This window comes from Blennius ocellaris (genome assembly GCF_963422515.1).
Source record: "Blennius ocellaris genome assembly, chromosome: 7".
In the NCBI taxonomy this organism is placed as follows: domain Eukaryota; kingdom Metazoa; phylum Chordata; class Actinopteri; order Blenniiformes; family Blenniidae; genus Blennius; species Blennius ocellaris.
The window spans coordinates 21,020,808-21,041,490 of NC_137656.1; the positions used below are offsets into that span (position 1 = coordinate 21,020,808).

The following is a 20,683-nucleotide window of genomic DNA, read 5'->3' on the forward strand; positions in this document are numbered from 1 at the left end:
TTGAACTTCCGTTAGTGGAGGCGATAAAACTTGTGCTTGGAATTGAATTCAGGCAAAAATCTGAGTGTAGGATTGAGCATATACCTGGGCCTGGTGTGCCTGCAGGCGTAGTGGTTAGGCTTCTGCAATGTGGAGCGATGGTGACGTGGAGCAGCAGCTCAGTGCGGTTCATCAGACTTTTTACCAGCATTTTAGTTTTGTTGAGCGGGATGCTACTTTTCATGTGTGCGATGTTCACCTCCTGGAAGAACTTCTCCCTGTAGGTGCAGATGTGTGACGTTAGGGCATCAACTGACTTGAGATATTGTGAATGGGATTATATCTAAATACTCGCCTCAAAGCCAGGACAACATTTTCCAAGTCACTAAAATCAAGAGGGACCTCCTTCAGGGAGCAGAGCAATTCCAGTTCCTTCATCTTGTTCTGAAACCAAACAAATAATGATTAGGTTGACTGCACTATGTGGCCAATATGGTATAATGTTTTCAGATTTAAAAACAAAAGACAAGTTATTTGAATATATGAACCTCAAAGAAGTGGTAGTCATGAAAGAAAGGAGAGTTGTTCTCCAGTTTTCCTTGCTGGGCTTCCTCCACCTCATTCTGCCACTTCTGTTCCAGTTCAGCAACACTCTGTAAGCAGAACACGGCACAGTTTCATACAGAATTGGTGCCAAAATCTGCAAAGGCTTAAAGCAATTATTTCAAATAAATCAAACTTAACTGATAAAAAAAACGTACAACAGAAAATTAGAAACTGTGAATGACCTACATGCAGGGAGCTCAAATTCACCACAAATCGTCAGTTGAAGCTCTTTGCAGTGCAACATGAGCTTACCTGCAGCTGACGTTCCATTGCATTGATCTTCTTGAAGGTCTCGGCCATGATCTTACAGACAAGGTCATACTCCTCTGCATGATCCTCACGATACTGGTAGTTCACCAGTGACTGAAGGGCATCCACCAGGCTCAAATGCTTTATCACGCAAGATACTATGACCTCTTCCATAACATCAGGCCTGATCACCTCCCTTGAAATATAAGAGGTACATTTTAACAATAAAAAGTTGAGAATAAAAGGTGGACAGGCGGTTTTCAAGTAATATTACCCTCCTTAATCGGTTTCACTAACCAATCATGGCTGCTATGAATAGATGCCATTACAGAAAGGTAAATAAATATATGTATATACATATGTATAGAAACAAAGCTTTATGGCAAAACCAATATGTCCTGGTTCACTTTTATAGTAGGATATGCCCGAATAATAATAACTCGGAATTCAAAGTGTGAAGATGGCAGACGCATTCCTCCTTTTGACCTGACAAAAAGTTCTACTTACTTGATGCTTGGACGGAACTGTGGCCGGGCCCTTCCAGACACTTCTCGGAGCCGCCCCATGATTCCTGGAGGAAGGCGGATACGGGGCAAGTCAAAGTAAGACCCTGACATTAGACCTTGTGGCGGGATGAGCACATCAGAGGGGTAGGTGAACTCCCGATCTTCCTCGATCGTGAGGGGAAGAGGTGAAGGGCTTGGGGTGAGGGCAGGGGAAATGGCACCATTTGCTTCCACCTGCCACTGGCACCTAAAACAAACAAACAAACAAAAAAAAAAGGCTGTTTGAGGGAGCATCAAATACTATGTTGTGATTCACACATTATGCTGCATGTATTAAAAGATGACTGGGAGACACAATGCGGCGTTTGCTTTCAGCCGTTTCACCTTTGCAAAAGCTTTGAGCACAGCAAATCATGGCATGCTTCTTCCTCCCTTGTCACCTCCGGCCCGTTATACAGAATGCGGAGCATTGAGCAGGCCAACACCGACAGACCCAGGGCAAGGTCTGCCAGGAAGGGGAGGCCTCCAGAGACGTCCTCAGACGACTCCTGGAAGCAAGAAACAAACAGCATCTTCAATTAGTTGTTGATCTCCGTGCTCTGCTCCACGGTGTCAGCATGATCAGACAATGCTAAATATAGACGCCTAATAGATTCCAGAGCTTACGCTCATTTTTACCTGGGCTCTGACGGTGCACGAAAAGCCCCACATGGCTTTATCTGGAGTGTTGTGTTCACGTCCACTTCGCATCTCAAAAGAAAATGTCACTGTGTCTCCTTCAACCTAAAACAAAACGTGCAAAAGAATGTAGCACTTTAAAAGGGGCCTCTGAAATATGTAATCATCTTTATGTGCAAAACAGCTCTCTTTACCTTGACCAGGTCTTTAGGCCACCCTGTGCCTAAAACACTGCGACTTCCATACCCGAGAGTGTTGCCTCCGTATTCAGTTACTTTACGACTGTTGGTGTTGGGACCGGCGTAGATAACCAACTAAAATATCAGGGAATACACTTGTTGAAGAAAACTACCAAACGCATGACATTTCTATGCTTGAAATTCATTTAAAACCGACAAAGAATGAGAGCCACTGGGCGCACAGTTGTCTTTTACCTTGTCATAGTCGTACTGTGAGGAGCAGCGAGTATCAAAGCGAAGGTACAGGCAGCGGGCTCCTGGGATGTGCACCGTCTCTTTGAACTTGTAATTGTCCCTCACGGGGTGCACCGTCTCCACTGTTTTCCCAGCAGCCCACGGGGCAGGGATCTTCAGACCGGTCAGGAAACCTGGTTCCTCACGTTCATCCAGAATTCTAACATCAGGGACACATGCGAACCATCAGTTGTAATAGAAACACTGCACCTTCCATTAACGTATCCCCCCCCCCCCCCCGATTGTAATGAAAGTAGTATTTCAGGGGGAAAATATTTGTAGCTTTCTTTTTGGTAGATTTCTGGAAAACATACTTGTCATCAGCAGTGCACGTCTTCGGTCCTTGCCCCAAGGCACCACTCATAGGAAGAGATTCTTCTGTGAAGAGTGGCGACTGTGTCTTTAACAAGAGGGCAGTCTGAAAATAAAAAGTAAAATCAGCTTAATGCTGATACTGGTTTGGCTTTTTAAAAGACAAACGCTGGATATAAAATGTATGTGGCGTCATGTATATTATTTCTTGTGTCAAACCTGGCTGGTGTAGAGAACCAGCTGTACCAGCTGAGGCATGAGTGCATCTGCCAGGGTGAGTGTTTGCAGGTTGGGATGCATTAGAGATGTGAGCAACACTGGCAGGAGGTGGCCGAGCATCGTGGCCTTGGTAACCTGTTCCAAACCTTTCAATCTGAAAAAGGGAAAACATTAAAAGTTCAGGTGATCGTCACCAGCGGGATGACAAGACAATAGAAAAAAACCATACTTCCATCAATACAATTACACTTGGTTTTATTTACGTTATGGAGCATGTGGCCTCACTTACTAAGGTTAAACTAAATATTATTTTAATAACAAATGGAAGAAAACTCATGTCTGTGGTTTCTTGATACTGCAGTTGACACCACAGATTAGCCTCAAAGGATTGCTTATGTAATATTACATAATGCATTAGCATTCATTACATAAAGAGTTAAAACTATATACATTACATAAAGGTCAACTGCTGTGGAGCGCAGACACGGTTTAAAAAAGGTTAAATGAAAGGCTCACCTGGTTTCTCTGTCAGCGATGTCGCTGTTGATCAGAGCTGTCGTGACCTGCTGCAGGGTCTCCAGCACTTCATCGCATCCCACCAGGATTTTCGTTGCGAGGGAAAGGATGCTGGTTTGTAGTTCCTGAGAGCCACACACAGAATAGGCCCACACTTACGTAACACAAGCACCAAAATTGTAAAGGATCATATTCACGTATTGTGGAAAGTGGACATGCATTATTCCTATGGCAACAGTGTGAAACTATGTACATCAACACAAATTAATGAAATACATTTTTTAACATGTTGCCACTGAACGGGATTAGCGACATAAACTGAACAAGGTAGTTGCCTTGATAATCTTTCATGTTTAGATGCTGCATTCATTTGGTTGATGTCTACATTTCGGATATCACAACCAGAATCGACATGCAGAGGTAGGGGTATTTAAAGGGGGTGTTTACCTGTACCTTCATTGTTTCCCCTTGTAGGGAGCTATCACTGTCATCACCATCATCTGGACGAATAAGTATGGTGTTGCTCAGGAGATGGTTTTGAACAGCCATGAGGTAGCGGAGACTGGGTGAGACCACCTGCAGGAGGGAAAAAAAACAACAAACACATTTGGTTGTTGGGAACAAATCAAAGTGTCCGATCTTGTTCATTAAGGGCAGTATCCCAGTGTCGCTGAGCTGATTTTCATACTGGCACAGTGGAGAGCAGCTTCTGAAAGTCATCTCGGGCAACAGTCTGACATTTGGTGATGAGTAAGCAGGATTCCCGGACCACAGTCTTCAGGATGCAATGTAGCAGTTCATCACTCAGCCTGTTAAAGAAAAAAAAGAAAAAATCAATCATTTTAAATTGATGTCAACAAAAACTATTTGTTCATTTTTGTTTCACTAAAATGTGGATATTGTCAGACAGGGTTGCCAGTCACCTGTAGTGATCATCTTCCTCACTCCCAAATCTGTTCTTCTGCAGCTGGTCTGCCAGGTTGGTGAGGATGACGTCTCGAAGTTGAGATAGGCCACTGTTTCTCTCACCTGAGTATTACACAACACCTGCTATACACAACTGCTACATAACAAGATAACAGAAGTACATAACTGCTATTAAATTATATACATACATATACTTCCATCACTAACCTTCAGTTAGAACCAGTTTCAGCAGTTTACCGAGTTCGGCCTCTCCTTGGTATAAAGTATTCAAGCCTGAGCTACAAAGCAGAGGAGACATGAAGACTCAAATGTATATTATTGTAATTACACTATGCATTGATTAGACAGTGCTTTCAACAAAGTTTTTTGATTTACCTAATGGCCAAGCAGACTTCTCTCTGAATCTCTGAACCAATCTGATCCACTGGAGCCATCAGCAGCTGCCACAGAAGCAAACCTGAACGACGCACACTCTCCCTATTCTGTTCTGACTGAGGATTGAAAAACCTAAAAACAACCTGGAAAGAAAAAAAAAACCAATGAATAAAATACAAAATTAATCATAAAATGGCTAAGTCGTCGGATGAAAACGTCCTCTGGGTGCTTCTGGAACGGACCTGAAACACCACCAGGATGCAGCGGATGATGCAGGTATCTCCATTGACCATGGCCTTCTCCATTATGTCACAGATGCTGCTGAAGTGACGAGCCTCGATGGGATGCTGTTTGCCCAGCAGGGCCCCGAGAGGCAAACTGTTGCTGCTGGCGGCCAGCAGGTTGAGCTGGTGGATACACATAGCACCTACATGATGAAGTAGCTGGTTGATCACCTCTCCAGTGGCCACCGTCTCCTCTGCGAGAGAACAAATTTTTGCACATTATCATTCTTTTTTTTTAACTCACTGGATGAAAATGAAATGAAAAGACTCCCCCCTTTGATTTCAGTGTGGGTTTGTGCCTACCTTTGGGTTCTTTAATGACATGGCTGACACCGAGCCGATGGCAAACGTGATGAAAAGCCTGGTTGCCGGGGTTGCACCACTGATCGATGTAGTCGCTGGAGCAAGTCCATATCAAGTTGTTCAGTGCATCGTAACATGCGCCTTTGAAATCAAAAAAACCACAGAAATAAATGTCAGTCATGTGTGGCACCCACTCAAGAGCTCAAAAGTATACCAATAAAATGTGAACGAGGTTGCGCTTACCCAGGCCTGCCACCTGGGCGCCCCTGCCAAGAGAACTGCCAGGAGCATCAATGAGGTCCGCCCGGCTGCTGAACTGTCCATCAGCCAGGTTAAAGACCAAGCTGGAGGCCAAAACTGAACACAAATATGAAACAGTCACTTTAAGTTACATCATGTCTGGCCCTTAGGTAGAAAGCAACAAGAGCCTATTTCTTGTAAAACACCTCTTGTAACTAAACTGTTACTGGCAATAAAGCTTTAAAAGGTTTGTTACCATTTGGAAATGCAATATTCATTTAGACAGAATGTGAAGTGGCTGTGATTAGTAGTAATTGGTAGATCATTACAAAAAAAAAAAAGAGTCAACAGTATCTCTGGTGGTGGATAAGGCAGATTAAATCAACAACAGTGAGCATGCGTCAGTGTTTGTGTGTGCTCTTACTTTTTAGCGAGGACAGGCTGCTGGTACCTCCAAATAGGGAGCGTGTGGCAGAACTCCCAGATACACCGGGAGGTGAGACCAGCATTACGAGATAGGTTCCACATACATACATCGGGGTCTTTCTCAGGGTTTTGAGAGGGAGACCACAGCTAGTGTTGACAGCTACAAAATAAACTAGAGGTTATCATCATTATCATAGCTTCCACTTCTCCAAAAAAAAAAAAAAAAAAACCACACTCAAGGAATTTAGGATCTTATTTGTGATTAAAAGTTGTTCAGTCCTCACCAGTCTGTTCCTCTTTGACCGTGTTGGTGATTGCAGAGCCTGTAAGAGCAGCCAATGTGGCAGAATGGGAGGCCCGGAAGCGAGACATTCGACTCAAGAGAAGTTCATTCAAGCACTTGGAAGACTCGCCTTCTTTGCGAGTGAGTATAACCCTCTCCTGGAAGATGTCTGCGACGCACAAACCCGTCTGTGTCTGCAAAAATATGAAGGAAATGAAAATGTCAGACCTCAAAGCGGGACATGGGCAGGACGAGTGGAGTCGACACTATGAATTAGCATACAGAACTCACCGACAGTTGAAAGACATCCATGAAAACAGAGTGACCTTTTTGTGTTTTCTCGTTGAGACTGGCTGGGGACCAGACCCAATACAAATAGGTTCCATCTGAGCAGAGGTGCAGCGTGGTCATGCTGCTGCCCACGGGGAAATGATGGGCTGGCATGGGCACAATCTGGCACACCTGAGGAAAAGACAATAATCATTCGATGGTTATCCCTACAATAGTCATTTCAACAGATCTGAGTGGGAAAAATGCTTCTGTCAACATGCAAATTCCTACATTAATGTTTATTGTCATTTTCAACCATGTAGATTTAACTCCATGTATTTGCTTTTTGGATTTACTGCACCCTCGGCTGCAGGAGAAAACTGGCAAACCAAGAGAAAAACCCAAACAGAGAAGTAATGCAAACCTTGCACAGTAATGTCCCAACCAAACAAGCTGAGAAAAAGAGCTGTGGCTAGAAATGAATGGCAAACTAGAACGATCCACACTCAAATTCAAAGTAGGGAAACAAAAGTAGACGTCACCTGGAGGGTGAAGGGGTCTATGACCTGGCACAGCTGATGAGGCTTGGCATCAAAAGAGGAGGGACGGTGAAGGAGGCGACCGCTGCTAAATACCACCCAGCCAGGCTCCAGTTCTTCATTTCGACAATACACAAAACCTCTACATACACAAACACACAAACAGCCAAAGCATACATTTGATTGAAACGTCTTTGTTTAAGTATGTTTTTCTCTCACACTAACTTGAAGTTCGAGGAAGGTGTTGCCTCCTTGGCCACTTTTGCAAACCAAACAAATTTGAAGTTCATAAATAAATAGAAAGAAATATGCCTGCATTGTTCCCCTTTCTTATGTTCAGTCTTTCAGGGCTCCTTCACTCTTTGTTCCTGCCATTCTCTGAATGGTGCAGATGAAGAGATACAGACTTCCAGTGGTGTCACGTTACCTCAGTGTCCCATGTAAACCAGAGCCCAGCTTGCTGAGTCCTCTCCCAGAGGAGTTGGTGGTGTACAGATATAGCCCATCTGTGGCTAGACAGCGCCCCAGGTCAGTGTCTGCAAGTGAAGCACCCCCCAAAAAAAAAAACATTCAAGAGGTCAGTGACAGAAACACCAATGACAAATGAATGACATGTTGGGGCAGAGATCAAAAAAAAGGACAGCAGGACAGCTAAAATGCTACTGATAAAATAAGATGTAAAACAGATGCATTCAGTTTGTGCTGATTGTTTTTTTCTGTTTCTCGATGAGGTCAGCTGATCAGCTGCATAAGGATGAATGCATGTATGCACCATGCGTGAATTGAAAATCATTTGTATTCACGCATGGTGCAAATAAGAGTTAAACACAAATTACAAGTACGCCAAGCACAATCGCTTTCACAGCCTGGTAATTAAGTGGTTGTATTCAATGTTGACCATTATTTATTCATGTTTCTCTCTAAAATAAATGTCCATATATTTTTTTGTTTGTTTGGTACCTTTAGTCTCTGCTCCTCCAGCAGAGTTATCAGGTGTGGGTAGCATGTCCTCAAAACCCCAGGACACACTGTGTTTGCCTCCGAGGAGGCAGGATGGAGAGCCGGGGCCACCTTCCAAGAGCAAAAGTCTAAAGAGAGACACATTTACATTCGGTTGAATAATTCAAAACAATAAATTGCTGCCTGCATTTCAGGTCAAAATCAAAGCGTTTCTCCTGCACCTGTAGAGGACGTCAGACACCGGAAGCTGGCCCAAATCAGTTTGTTTCTGCAGCAGGTGAACCGTGTGGATGAACGTTTTCAGAGATCCCCTGCAAGACAATTACTCAGATTAGCCGAGACTTGACATTGTGAAAGCTCATCCGTGAACTTTTCTGGAAGAGAAGGAAGAATAATAATTTTGGCTTGAATACTGAGAGGGTATCTGATGCATTATTCCAGTAATTAAAATGTAAAAAAAAAAAACTGACTGAGAATTGAAAGAATCTTTTTCATTAGAATGCAACACAGAAATAATTTGCACCCCAACTCTCTGCAGGGTGTAACCAGCAGCCTACTTATCTTTGCGCCGGGTTTACCGATTTGCCTCATCCCCGATTCTGTATTCTGATGGAATACCTACGCAAACTAAGAATTACTGAAGAGCTGCTCCGGCTGTTCCCTGAGGTGCAGCAGCTGCGGTGTTGTCACAGCTTCAGAAAGGTTTCAACGGGGCACAAAAGGCAGTGATATCAGGTGGAACAAACACTTTCCAGAGCAAAAAGACTGTCTCAGTCTGGGGGATTTGCTGCCATCGACGGACGGATGGATACCCGGGTGACAGAAAACAGAAATGTGTCAGCCTGGTTTCAGTGACATCTTACCGTGTAAACATCCTATCAACGGCTGATAATAAAGCGCATGACAAAGCGGTCCATTTGCTCACCTAATCTCCCTCACATTGTCAATTGACTAAGCTAACCAAACAGAGGTGAGGGGGGGGGGGGGGGGGAGTAAAGCTGATAGCCCTTTAATTAGCTCCCACAGTGGGTGAAAAGGCTCTGGGGCTGGATGGTTCCCCACAACAAAGAGCCCTCAGCCTCGACACGAGGCTGAACAAAGAGTGGAGGGTTCTGGTTTTGACAAGTCAAGATCTGTTGTCACCAACAGAAGCCAGAGTTCAAGCTCAAATACAAAAAAGGGATTCGCTATGGTGAAAAACAAAACAACACCTTTATCTTATCCTCTGAAGATTTATTTATTTGTTTTTGCAAAAGCGAAGCTGAAAGAAGTTCTTGAAACATTCTGCACTCTATATACAAATAATGTGCGTCCTACCTGACCCATGGAGCTCACAAATGGCAGCGGCCTACGGCGGTGTCCACATCTTTCTAATTTGATCGTGTGAAATCGCCAAAGGACATATAGCTTATTGATATCTGACGATATCCAAATTGTAACAAACGCTTTTACTAGACAAATAATTTCCGTTCTTTCGTAGACTTTGGTAAGTTTGCCACCTTTACAACTTCCTGTTTTGTCATAGTGTTCTGTTTTCATACCCAATATGATAGTTATTATTATATAATAATATAATAATAATTATATATATAACCTACTTAAGCTTCATGACAAATTAAGGCATGTAGTACAGCTTCTGACTGGTCCACACAGGACATTACTTGACATAATTGGTCAAAGAGAAGAAGAATTGAGGACAGACGGCGTGGGCCTTAGAAAATCTGACCTCGGGCCATGATTGGTGCTCGGGACAGACACACATCTGAGATCAGACCAAACGCATTTGAAGACAGAATTACTTTGAAAAGATCACTCAACGTTTGGACTCACATAAAAGCTGTTAAAACGACAGGAAGCTCTGGTTGTGACAAGTACAGTCAGATCCTACAATCAGATCGCAAAGAATAATGAAGACTGTTTCTACCCATTAGTTTGAGACTATTGCCATATAACAGATTAATTTGATATTGGTGTGAGTGCGTCTTTACTGGTTTTAGACAACAAATTAGACGTGTTTTCGTCACGTCGTATTCTCAAAGAAAACTGAAATAGGAACTAACCACAGGGTAACTTTATTTTCAAGGTGGATTCCAACAGTAACCAACACACTTATAAATGTAGCTTCCAACCCTTTTATTCTTTCGGTTTCTTTATGAAGCCATTTCCTTTACGTCTCAGCGAGTTCTCATTAATAAACCAACTGTGATGAGTTTTCTGTAAAGTGCTACTCGGATAAGTCCTTGTAAACAGTCTGTGGAACTAATTATTTCAACTGAGGATTTTTCAGAATGGCAGCACAACGTACAACGAGCAGAGAACACGTGTCCTCACCTGGCACAGGCGAGAGCCACAAGTGCAGCGGCGGCATTTTCCCTCTGTCGGTGTGTGTGGAGGGTCTGTGCCTGGGCCTGTCCTTGCGGCTGGCCGGACTCCTGGGCGCCGTCCTCCAGCCAGGAGCAAAGCAACCCCTCCAGCCCGTTGAGGCAGTCAGCGGGCTCCTTGCTGAGGCTGAGCGGCTGGCAGTCCCGGAGGCAGGCGAGCAGGACCTCGGCCGTGACGCCGCACAGCGCCGGGTCACTGCGAGTTTGCGACTGCAACAGGGGGAAGACCAGCAGCAGGCCGACGCGGGACGTGAAGGGCGCCTGCTCGGGCTGCTGGAGCAGGCCTTGCCTTTTGAGCAGGGCCAGGGTCTCCTCGTCGGCTCCCCCGGTCCCTTCGCGCTCCTGCTGCTCCTCCAGGGCCAGTTGCCGCTGCGCTCCCCACAGCCCGCGCAGGGCGTTGAGCCGGTACTCCAGCAGGCGGGCGTACGCATTGCTCTGATTGCCGCACACGGCTCGCAGACGCTCAGCAAGTTCCACCGGGTTTTTTGTCTCAAACGTCAGAATCTGAAGGACAGATAGAAGAAAGAGAGAGAAAACGTTTCACGTTAACAACGAGCACATTTATGACATTGCCCTCGGATGAAAGAAAATACAAATGTCTTGCTCTAAATTAGCCAAGTGCAAAGTAAAAAAAAAATGCATTATGGGTTCACAGTGCACACAGGCAGCAAATACCTAAAGACAGAACTCCAATAGTTGCTTCTTATAATACTTATCAAAAATCAGCAACACAGCAAAGCAAAGTGCGACAATAAAATCTTGCCTCCACAGTTCTTTGGACTATGAAATAATAATCAGAGATAGCAGAGCACATTTGATACATCCTATCACAAGTGAAACAATGTGCCTCATGTGCACTTAGGCAGCATTTCAGGTATTGATTACACTCTGGTCCACGAATCATGGACGAGGAAAGAAAAATCCATTACACCATTTAGCGGGCACAATTTGTATTGATTCAATTTCAGAAATGCTACTTATGTTACAGAAACCCTCCTTAGCTTGGATGCTGGGCCTTCTCCACCTTCTCTTTGCTCTGCAGAACACTGCCGCAAGTGGATATAAATAGGCAGCATCGCAACACCTACAGAAAGAGCTCTGTATGACCCAGTCGGTTTTAGAGCCAGGCACGCACGGTCAGAAATGTGGCGGACCCGGAAACCAACAAAGAATCAGAAAGAAATCCAAATGATGCAAGGCTGCTTCTTTTTTTTTTTTTTTTTTAAAGCTGTGTTTTGGAAAGAACCGCAACTTACTTTACAAAATGATCCTGACGGGAGCAAGCGTGACTATTGATCGCTCAACTTTAATTTAGGAAACTGTCTATTCGTACTGTTTTAAAAACAAATGTGTGTGCCTTATATTGCAGGACGCTGGGCGTCACTGTGACAATAACTATAAAGGAATATTACCTACAAGCATTAAACTGATGAAAAAGCACAAAACAGCCACCAATCCATCCCTGCTGCACTAAACAATAGAGCACTTAACCGCATGTGTCCATTGAAATGCTGACGAGTGAACGGTAAAAGACTCTGCAGCTCTCATCTTATGAAAAACATTGAGAGAATATGATATGTGGGATGACTCTTAACACGTAACCTAGAAGCAGCTGTCCTGCCGATATTAAAACAAACACCAAGCTCATTTTAAAGGCTTTGAAGGGCTGGGCGATGGATCAGTTGTCAATCCACAGGGAATACGAAGCATTGGGACTGTCGAGAATACGGTTTGTGATCAATGCAGCTCAAGTCAGGATGCGATGACTGAAGTGAAGACAGTCAGAAATCAAACCCTCGCCGTCCAGTCATTGTCCTCTGTCCCTGTCTAATATCAATCAACAGACATCAAACTGTATGTGATGTTCTCTCTTATATCGGGGTGGGACAGAAATATCAAAGGGGTTCATACATGCACATTATTAACTGGAAGTTTCATCAGCACCAAGGCCAAGTCTGCCTCATTTAGTGGAACACACACATCCGGTTGTGTAGGTCTGGCTTCAAAATAAAAGCCTCACAGCGGACCCAAATATCCTCAACTTGGCACTGTTAAAATACTCAGATTAAAAATAACTTCTACGATCCCACAGACTCTGTGGAGATTGACAGAAGTGGAGTACTTCATGATTCACGTGAACCAGTACAGGCCATAACATCTAGTTATCATGTGCAACGTAAAAATGGACAGGGACCATGACCACTTCTGTTATTGATAGTTTTAGATCATGTCACAGCAAATAAAGGTTTCAACACTGCTCTTTGTACAAACATGTTGAGGTACGGATCTTCTAAACAAAGATCAGAACACACAATTCACTTGTTGACATCGAATACTGAATAGAACAGAGGTTGTCAGAGTACAAGCCGCCAAAACCACTTCTTGAGTTGAAGATGCTGAAATTAATAAACAAGAAATAGTAGCATAACATTCATGTCTAATTAATTAAACAGTATTGTAAAACTTTAAAAACGATCACAATATTTTTGGGAAACTAATTTTTGTCACTATGTCACAGATTGCTTCATCGATATGACTTTTTTTTGACAAGTTAAATATCCTTTTTGTTGTTGTGCTCTTCTGTGAGGTTAATGGCAGTCAACTCTACTGAAAAATAGAAACAAAATAATAATCCAAAGAGATGGCGCCTGAAACATACATTTACACTTGTTATTTTAATGCATTATTTATTTCATAGGTTATTCACTTGTTTTATAATGACAGACAGCACAAATGTAATTCCCAACTGATTTACTAAACACAAGTTTCGATAAAAAAAAAACTTTATACAGTCAATATATCAAAAATTGTCGGTGTTCAGCTACTTGTTACTTTAAGAAACAACTTAATCTCCAATTGATTCAGATCACTTAAATAAACACGCAATGATGCAAAGTGAAGTATTATATATGGATTTGTGATTTTCCATCAAGTATCTGGCTTCTTCTCACAATCTAAAAACCTATTTATTGGATTAATTGATGTCTCAAAATTAACCCTGGCCCAGGCTCCAGCACTACAGCTGGCCCTACACTTCCACAGTCACAAACTAAAAACTGAAAGTCTTTAGTAAATTTTAGGATTCTGTAGTTTAACATGCTAAGAAGGCCAACGTTCCTGTAGGAGTGCCATATGTCGCTTGGCAGGAATAGGAAAATGATATCTGAACAAACAGGTTACAATTTAACACAAAACGCGTTTGTTTACATGGGCAAAGGGAGTGTGAAATGTCCACATGCAACAAAAGACGCAAGAGAAATGCTGATATGCATGTGTTCATTGTAGTTACACCATGTACATGTGCAACTTGTATACGCAGCACAATTTGAAATTACACAGGAAATAACCTGAAGTTGCCTGGGAAAGAAATGTATAGTTCTAATCCTGTTGCTAAGCTTTATTACTATTGGAACACCCCCTCATACGATCTCGGAATAAGAGGCTTGATAAAGTTCCTGATTCAGTCATTGATTTACTTTATGGAATCAGTGTGCTCATCCTGCCAGACCTTAGGATGACTCAGTTCTGACCACACTCCTGGTGAGGCTGTGGCTGCTGGACTATGGCTGCTCTTGTTTTGAAGGCTCCGTTATGAAGCGGGTCAATAAAGGATGATCCTTGACAGTGAATCATTAACAAGCAGGGCAGCAAACTTGCGAACGCTGCCGTTAATGTTTGAAGGCGTGTTTCTGGTTAAAGTGAAAGCATATTGTCTTCAAATAAACACACAACACCCCACCACCACCCCCCACGATACACGTGTATCTGTCCCCGGCTCGGTGTGAGCGAGACGCGGCTTTTCACCCACCTCTTGCTCGGTGTCTCCCTGCTCCGATACTCCGATTTCACTGGGCAGTTCGGCCAGATCCGTGACCCGAATGAGCCCGTCGTGGAGGAAAATGGTCTCCTCCTTCACCGAAAGCCACTGGGACGAATCCACAGCCCCGGAGCCCATCGCTCTCTCCTCCGACAGGGATGCCAAAGGGGGCGAACATTAAAAATTTAGTGACAGAATGACAGAAACGCCCTAGCTGAGCTTTGCTAGCGGTCTACAACAACAGAAACCACCGTTGTTGCAGCGGCGCGAGCTGTCGGTGGTGTCGGCTGACGGTCCGATTTGTCTCGCGGGGCGACGCGGAAGCGGTGAGCGGGCGGGCAGCAGCGGCAGGTCCTTCCTCACATTACATGGGGGCTCCCGTGGTGCTAACAGCGGCTGCTAGCCGTCTGGCTCGGTTAGCCGTCGCGGGGCTAACTCGCCGTATCGCCAGAACCGAGCAGGGTGGGCGTGACACCCCGACTAAAGCCGCTATTGCGTCGCGCCGGGTGAACGACAGTCTCTCGAGGACGCGGACTGGATCCGTAGTAATCTCATTTCACGGTTGGGACCCGGCTGCAGACAGCTCCGCTGGCGGCCCAGCCGCTGTGTCGGTGCCTGGTGAAGATAATGAGAGTCACCAAGCTGTCAGAGCGACGCCATGTTTCCAAGGCCAACGAGCTGCTCCCAGCATGCACTGCGGGCCATGTCAAAAATTCATGAGTGCATGTTTGTGAGCGACACCGCCGCCAGGGGCGTGTGGGGGCAACCGGGCGGACCGGGGGCCACATGTAAAAGGGCCCACACTCAGAAGATATGAAATGACCATTCATAACGACTCTGGCTGTTCTCTGGCTTTTTGTGGTTGTTTCCACTTCGGCTGAAACTGTTGGGCCTGGTTGGTGCTAGTTCACATTCATGTTCAGTCATTTTGGATCTCTTTCTAGGATTGTTTTTGGTGTCTTCATAAACTTTCTAATGTTTATTGTTTGTAATTTTGCATTTCTTTAAGTTGTTTTAGACCTCTTTGTGGTTGTTTTGTATGCTTTTGTGGTCATTTCTACGGTGATCCAGAAGGGCCAATTGCACATCACCAGAGCAGATGCCACAACATGTATGTCTTTGAATTGATTTTAGAACCATCCATCGCCAACAAAGTTGGCCGAGAAGGTTATGATTTCATCTGCGTGTATTTATTTATTGCTATGTGTGTGTGTGTGTGTGTTTGTGTGTCTGTGTGTGTGTGTGTGTGTGTGTGTGTGTGTGTGTGTGTGTGTGTGTGTGTGTGTGTGTGTGTGTGTATGTATGTATGTATGTATGTATGTATGTATGTATGTATGCATGGATGGATGGATGGATGGATGGATGGAACTGGTGACTTTCGTTTCATTGTTGAAACGTTTTGTCTATTCGTGGTAGTTTCGTGCTAACCATATAGTACTTAGTGATGTCTATGATGATGTTCTCGTGGTTGTTGTGAGTCATTGTGGGCCCCTGGGTGCATTAAGTCCATTTAGTGGTCCTTCCATGACCACAGTTTATTACAGTTAAGTAGAGGTTACGTAGAAGTAGAAGTCACAATTACCTGCTTTTTACAGTAAAGTACATCAAACCCTTCATGACAGCTTTGAAATATTTAGACTACAGTAGTGTGCTAATGCAGTCCACAGATAAATTAACTTTATGAATTCCACATACCAAGCACAAAGTATTTTTACAAAGGTATACTATTTTTATTATTTTATTTTATTTTACTATATATTATGTTAACAGAAGTGATCTGTCAATGAGTAAAAAACTAAGAGCAACTTAATGGATCTCAAAAATATATTGATATATGTTTTTTTTCTAACAACTATGGACAACCAAATAATATAGATAGTCCATCTATGAAATAACTATACACTAAAATTGTATGTTCATGGAATGCTTTACGTTCGCTTGTATCAAGGATGCTATGCTGTTTCATGCAAGTGTGTGTGTGTTTGCATTACTATGACTATGATGTTGACTATTATCTATATTTTCATGCGAGCTTTTAATAATTGTCATATCATGTGTTGGGAAGCTTTGCATCTGATCTACTTCTTTTCTATTTTTCTGAATCAATTATGCCGATGGAGTGGCAGTAATGAAGCCATGTGTGTGTAAAAATGCTTTGAAACACAATTTTCAATTAATTGCAAACAGACAAACAAAATATAAATTTTAATAGAAGTTCAATCCACTGATTTTCTTTTAGCTTTGTGTCACATTTTTTTCCATAACTTAAATGCATGATGTATAATTCACATTAATAGAGACACATTTACAGAAAGATATTAATATTTGATGGCTTTAGTCTTTTCCATTTCACACCATCAGATAGAAACTAGATAGAAGCTGCATAGAAGCTTATAAAAATGTATCTTTGCTGCACATAGCAGCTTAGTCGACAATCATCTGTTCTCTGCCATTAAATCAGCTTCTTTCCTTAGCCTGAGGCAGCGCTTATAAAGGCGAACAGGAATCCCTCTTTTTCTTGCCTTGCTTGAATTTTGCACCCCAGGAGTGTCTTTTTCTTCTATCTTCTTAAGGGCTTGATGTAGGTCAGAGACTTCATTGAAGCCTCCAGAGCAGCTGGAAAAGAGATAGAAATGTCAGTGAGAGAATCCGACCTAATAATCTGTTATATGGGCAAAACTGAATTAACACATGAAGCGAGAGCAGGTTTTGCTGCCTCTAAACACGGCCTGAGATTAGCGTGGAGAAGCATATCGGAGCTTAAAACCTCTTCCTGTGATGGCATTTCTTCTCCTTTGGCAGTGTAAAGCACTGTTGAGAGACGAAATCCACCAGAAGACCGGGTACAATACTGGGTTGCTCGAAGCGTTCTATCTCCGATGCCAAGCTACAAAATTGACAAAAAAAAACAAACAAAAAAAAGAAAAAGACAAGTTTATTCTTGTTTGTGAGGTTGAAACTTCACGTTGCAGGAATAGCGTCAGACATATTGGGCTCGAATAAAGCTCTCAGAACTGAAAGCACATGGTGTGATGTATGTCTCCCTGTATTTGACTATAGAGGCACTGGCGGAGAAAGGGAAAGCTGCCTGCAGGCGTAGGCTTTTCTCATTGTTTGAACATACTGTAAATAGGAATGAGGAAAAGTGGCCCCATCATGCATGCTCTGGATATACACTGAGTGTTACACACAGTGGTGGGAGGCACCATCCATAGCCCACAGGACTGGAGATGCAGAATCTGCCACTGGCTCTGTATTCACACTATGGCATAGACAGTAAACTGCAAAAAAAAAAAAAAAAAAAAAATACATTCTCTTACATAACCAGTATTATTACAGTAAGCTGAAATATATTGGTCTGTCACAGTTATGAAAGACAGTATTATGTTATCACGTGTGTCAAATGTCTGTCATGAAATGAGGAGTATACATTGGCACCAGTACAGGTGAACCCAAGTGGAATGCAGCCATAGTCATCACTGTTGCTTCAATCTGCAGCAGTTTTTTTTCTTCTCTTTTTTTTTTTTTTGACAGATTTATATATCTTTGAAATCTATGGCCATGAAAGTAAAGGCTGTTTGACGAGCTGTTCGATCAGTCAGACAACAACTACATTCGGGTTACTAAAGGTAAAAATCTCCCATTTTGTGTTGGAAAATATTAAGAAGACAGGAAGTCGATGTATTTCCCTTCTTACAGCTTAACAAGAGCAGAGACAATACTTTCCATGGATGCATATAAGAATCCATTGTTGTTCTTTCAATCTTTCACAAAAATATGTACTTCCTACAGACCTTTTTCACAAGTATTTTGTTAAATGTTGCAAATACACAGGTTATTTTATCTCACTGCAGCTTGCAGATGGAAGCTGGAAGTAGCTTAGGAGTACGTCACACCTATATCTTATTAATGACGTAGTCGTTTTTAGTCTGAACTACTTCCAGAGCTGTGTAAAGAAAATATTCTTATGCCCACAGGGTCTCTAAGTTGTTTGAAGAAGTGACATTACTTTTATAATTAGCTAGTATTGTGATCATAATGTGACATTGGAATAAAGTTTGAATGAAGTTTCAAATGTTTCAATGGGGTATGTTGTTTTTTTTTGTTTACAAGTTTTAGTCGGAGCAGCTTTACGAACCTGTCTATCAAATTGAATAAAGTGCTGTGGGAGAATATTGCAAAATGGATATAGGTGCTGTCATGTTACCGGTCGGTGCAATCACAGTGGTAGACAGTCTTTGACTCCCAGTTCTGCAGGTCATATTTTTTCTCCCAAGGAAGGATTTTGAATTTACACTCATCCAGAAGTTTGAGGCGTTCACAGCCGTATTTATGATCTGTAAAGGTGAAAATTAATAAATGTGAGCCAATATTCTAGCTCAACATACACGTGGTAATAGTGAGTTAGCAGCACCACCTTTAGGAGCCTGGCAGTCCCACACTATGATCTTCACAAAGAGGAATTAAGCCTCTGGCCACCATTTTAAAAAGAATCCCTCTGGTATTTGTGGGATTGGGGTTGTTCCCAAATTCATACATATTTTAATCCTGCTCCCGTGGAAATGATAACTGTAATAGGTAAATGACTATCAGAGTCATTTTCATTCCTGACACTTTTTCAATTTCAAACATGCTCACTCATAAAAAGCCTTTTTGTTTTGCCCTGATAATCAATCCTCAACAAATCAAATATCATACATTTTGGTTTAGTTTAATACTATTGGGTGAAAATGGTTGTTGCCAGAGGGCAGGTGATTCCTTTTACCAGTGGCCAATGCTTAATGACGGGCCAAAGTTCAATAGCTCTGCTGAAGTTATACTAATAAGAAGGATTTATAGCTTGAGCATGAGAGCACATTTTGCTTGTTAACTCATAAATCATACATTATCGCTCTCATTATGCCTGCTGTTGTAAGCGTGAGGGCTTTTATGCCTCAAATGGCCCCGGCAGAAGAGATTGGGTCAGCAGCTTCAATCACTCACCTGTTTTATTACGAAGAGCATTTTTCTGGTGAAGGCTTCTCACTGCATGTGTGCTCCGGGCTGCGTCACCAGACTTTAACCTCGGGTTGGAGTTCAACTGCTTCCCTTGTTTGCCCTTCTTGTCACGAGATGCGGTTGATTTTGTTGTGATAGGTGTTGCGGAAATACCTGCAACTGAGAGTATTACCAAACTATGCCTTTTGGAGGTTTCTGCTTTCTTTTTGAAATGCGAGTTTGCCAGTTTTGTTTTTGCCCGCGTAGCCGTCGTCTTGTGGGATGAAGTTTCTTGTTCATGCTTTTCATTATTGCTTTCATTCAATGGTACGACAGCTGCTGTTAGGAGTCGATGCGATTTCAGCAGCTGTGTCACAGGTTGGGTGCTTGGCGCTTTTTTAGATGGAGTCCCCGGCGTCTTTCTGACACTCTTGTTTCTTCTTCCAGCCCTTTTTTTACTTGGCATCGATGAGCTGCTTTCAGAAGCATTCAAAAGATCTATTCTCATCATCGCAGTAGGGGTGAATATCCTTGATGCAGGGGGCGTCTGGGAAGGTGCTGCTTTAGGGAGTTTCTGGCGTCGGTTGCATCGTCTCCCTTTTGCTCTTCTGTGGTGGAAAGTGGATACTCGGTGTGCGCCTCTGGAGCCACATCCAACTTGGGTTTTGGATGACTTTCTTTGAAGGGTGATTGCAGGGCTTTCGGTTACCGGCTGTTCCTTGCTACGAGTGAAATTGCTGTTATCAACGTCCGGAAAGTTGCTTGTAACATCAGAGGTGTTGTAAGGAAGTGAGCTTTTAAAGACAGCATATGGAGCCACGCTGGCTACTTTGCACCTAAAGAGAATGAATAATCTTGTTAAAACCAATCAAAAGAAAAAAAAAAATCTTTATCTCAGACTATATGAATAAATTACAATTTATGTAGACCTCTTGTTTTGTTTTACTAGTAATAACTACATTTGTACCCCTGTTAGGCTATGATCAGCAATTGTCACTTTAAGATAATTGCAGCCACTGTGGGGAAAATTAAGAATCACTCACATCATCAGACATGTTAAATAATGGGTATTATAGCAGTTCAGCGCGTTAGGTTTTACAAGAAAAAATGGTTAACCATTAATCACTCCTTGCTTATAAGCCTGCGCTGGTAATCTGGCATACAGTTGTGTTTAAGAGAGTGACTGTGTGGTTTTCATAATCTTCTGAGGTTTGGCAGAGTGTCAGGCAGGTTAATACAAGCTTCTAAAGTACATCTGCTACCCCGGCTTACCGCATAATTGCACCTGATCTTTCTACTGAACAAAACAACTGTTGTATTCAACAATGCACAGTCAAAGCAGGCAACGACGCCAGAGTGTCTC

The 20,683-nt window shown here is 42.8% G+C and overlaps 1 protein-coding gene across 1 annotated transcript in view; it reads right to left on the bottom strand.

Moving 5' to 3' along the window:
* The window catches only part of hectd4 (HECT domain E3 ubiquitin protein ligase 4), a gene marked incomplete at its 5' end in the record, with an annotated part of 35,477 nt that extends 20,996 nt beyond the window's left edge, over window positions 1-14,481 (bottom strand). Inside the window, 29 exons of the mRNA XM_080498863.1 lie at window positions 85-253; window positions 331-423; window positions 528-632; window positions 838-1,030; window positions 1,342-1,587; window positions 1,725-1,888; window positions 2,019-2,123; window positions 2,213-2,332; window positions 2,453-2,651; window positions 2,806-2,909; window positions 3,023-3,176; window positions 3,539-3,663; window positions 3,986-4,114; window positions 4,227-4,347; window positions 4,462-4,567; window positions 4,673-4,743; window positions 4,841-4,983; window positions 5,083-5,318; window positions 5,428-5,568; window positions 5,671-5,784; window positions 6,092-6,253; window positions 6,378-6,570; window positions 6,668-6,838; window positions 7,189-7,327; window positions 7,613-7,721; window positions 8,146-8,273; window positions 8,367-8,456; window positions 10,477-11,030; window positions 14,335-14,481. Coding sequence (XP_080354989.1) covers window positions 85-253; window positions 331-423; window positions 528-632; window positions 838-1,030; window positions 1,342-1,587; window positions 1,725-1,888; window positions 2,019-2,123; window positions 2,213-2,332; window positions 2,453-2,651; window positions 2,806-2,909; window positions 3,023-3,176; window positions 3,539-3,663; window positions 3,986-4,114; window positions 4,227-4,347; window positions 4,462-4,567; window positions 4,673-4,743; window positions 4,841-4,983; window positions 5,083-5,318; window positions 5,428-5,568; window positions 5,671-5,784; window positions 6,092-6,253; window positions 6,378-6,570; window positions 6,668-6,838; window positions 7,189-7,327; window positions 7,613-7,721; window positions 8,146-8,273; window positions 8,367-8,456; window positions 10,477-11,030; window positions 14,335-14,481 — 4,531 coding nt within the window. The remainder of the gene's footprint in view (window positions 1-84; window positions 254-330; window positions 424-527; window positions 633-837; window positions 1,031-1,341; window positions 1,588-1,724; window positions 1,889-2,018; window positions 2,124-2,212; window positions 2,333-2,452; window positions 2,652-2,805; window positions 2,910-3,022; window positions 3,177-3,538; window positions 3,664-3,985; window positions 4,115-4,226; window positions 4,348-4,461; window positions 4,568-4,672; window positions 4,744-4,840; window positions 4,984-5,082; window positions 5,319-5,427; window positions 5,569-5,670; window positions 5,785-6,091; window positions 6,254-6,377; window positions 6,571-6,667; window positions 6,839-7,188; window positions 7,328-7,612; window positions 7,722-8,145; window positions 8,274-8,366; window positions 8,457-10,476; window positions 11,031-14,334) is intronic.
* Between the last annotated feature and the right edge of the window lie 6,202 nt (window positions 14,482-20,683).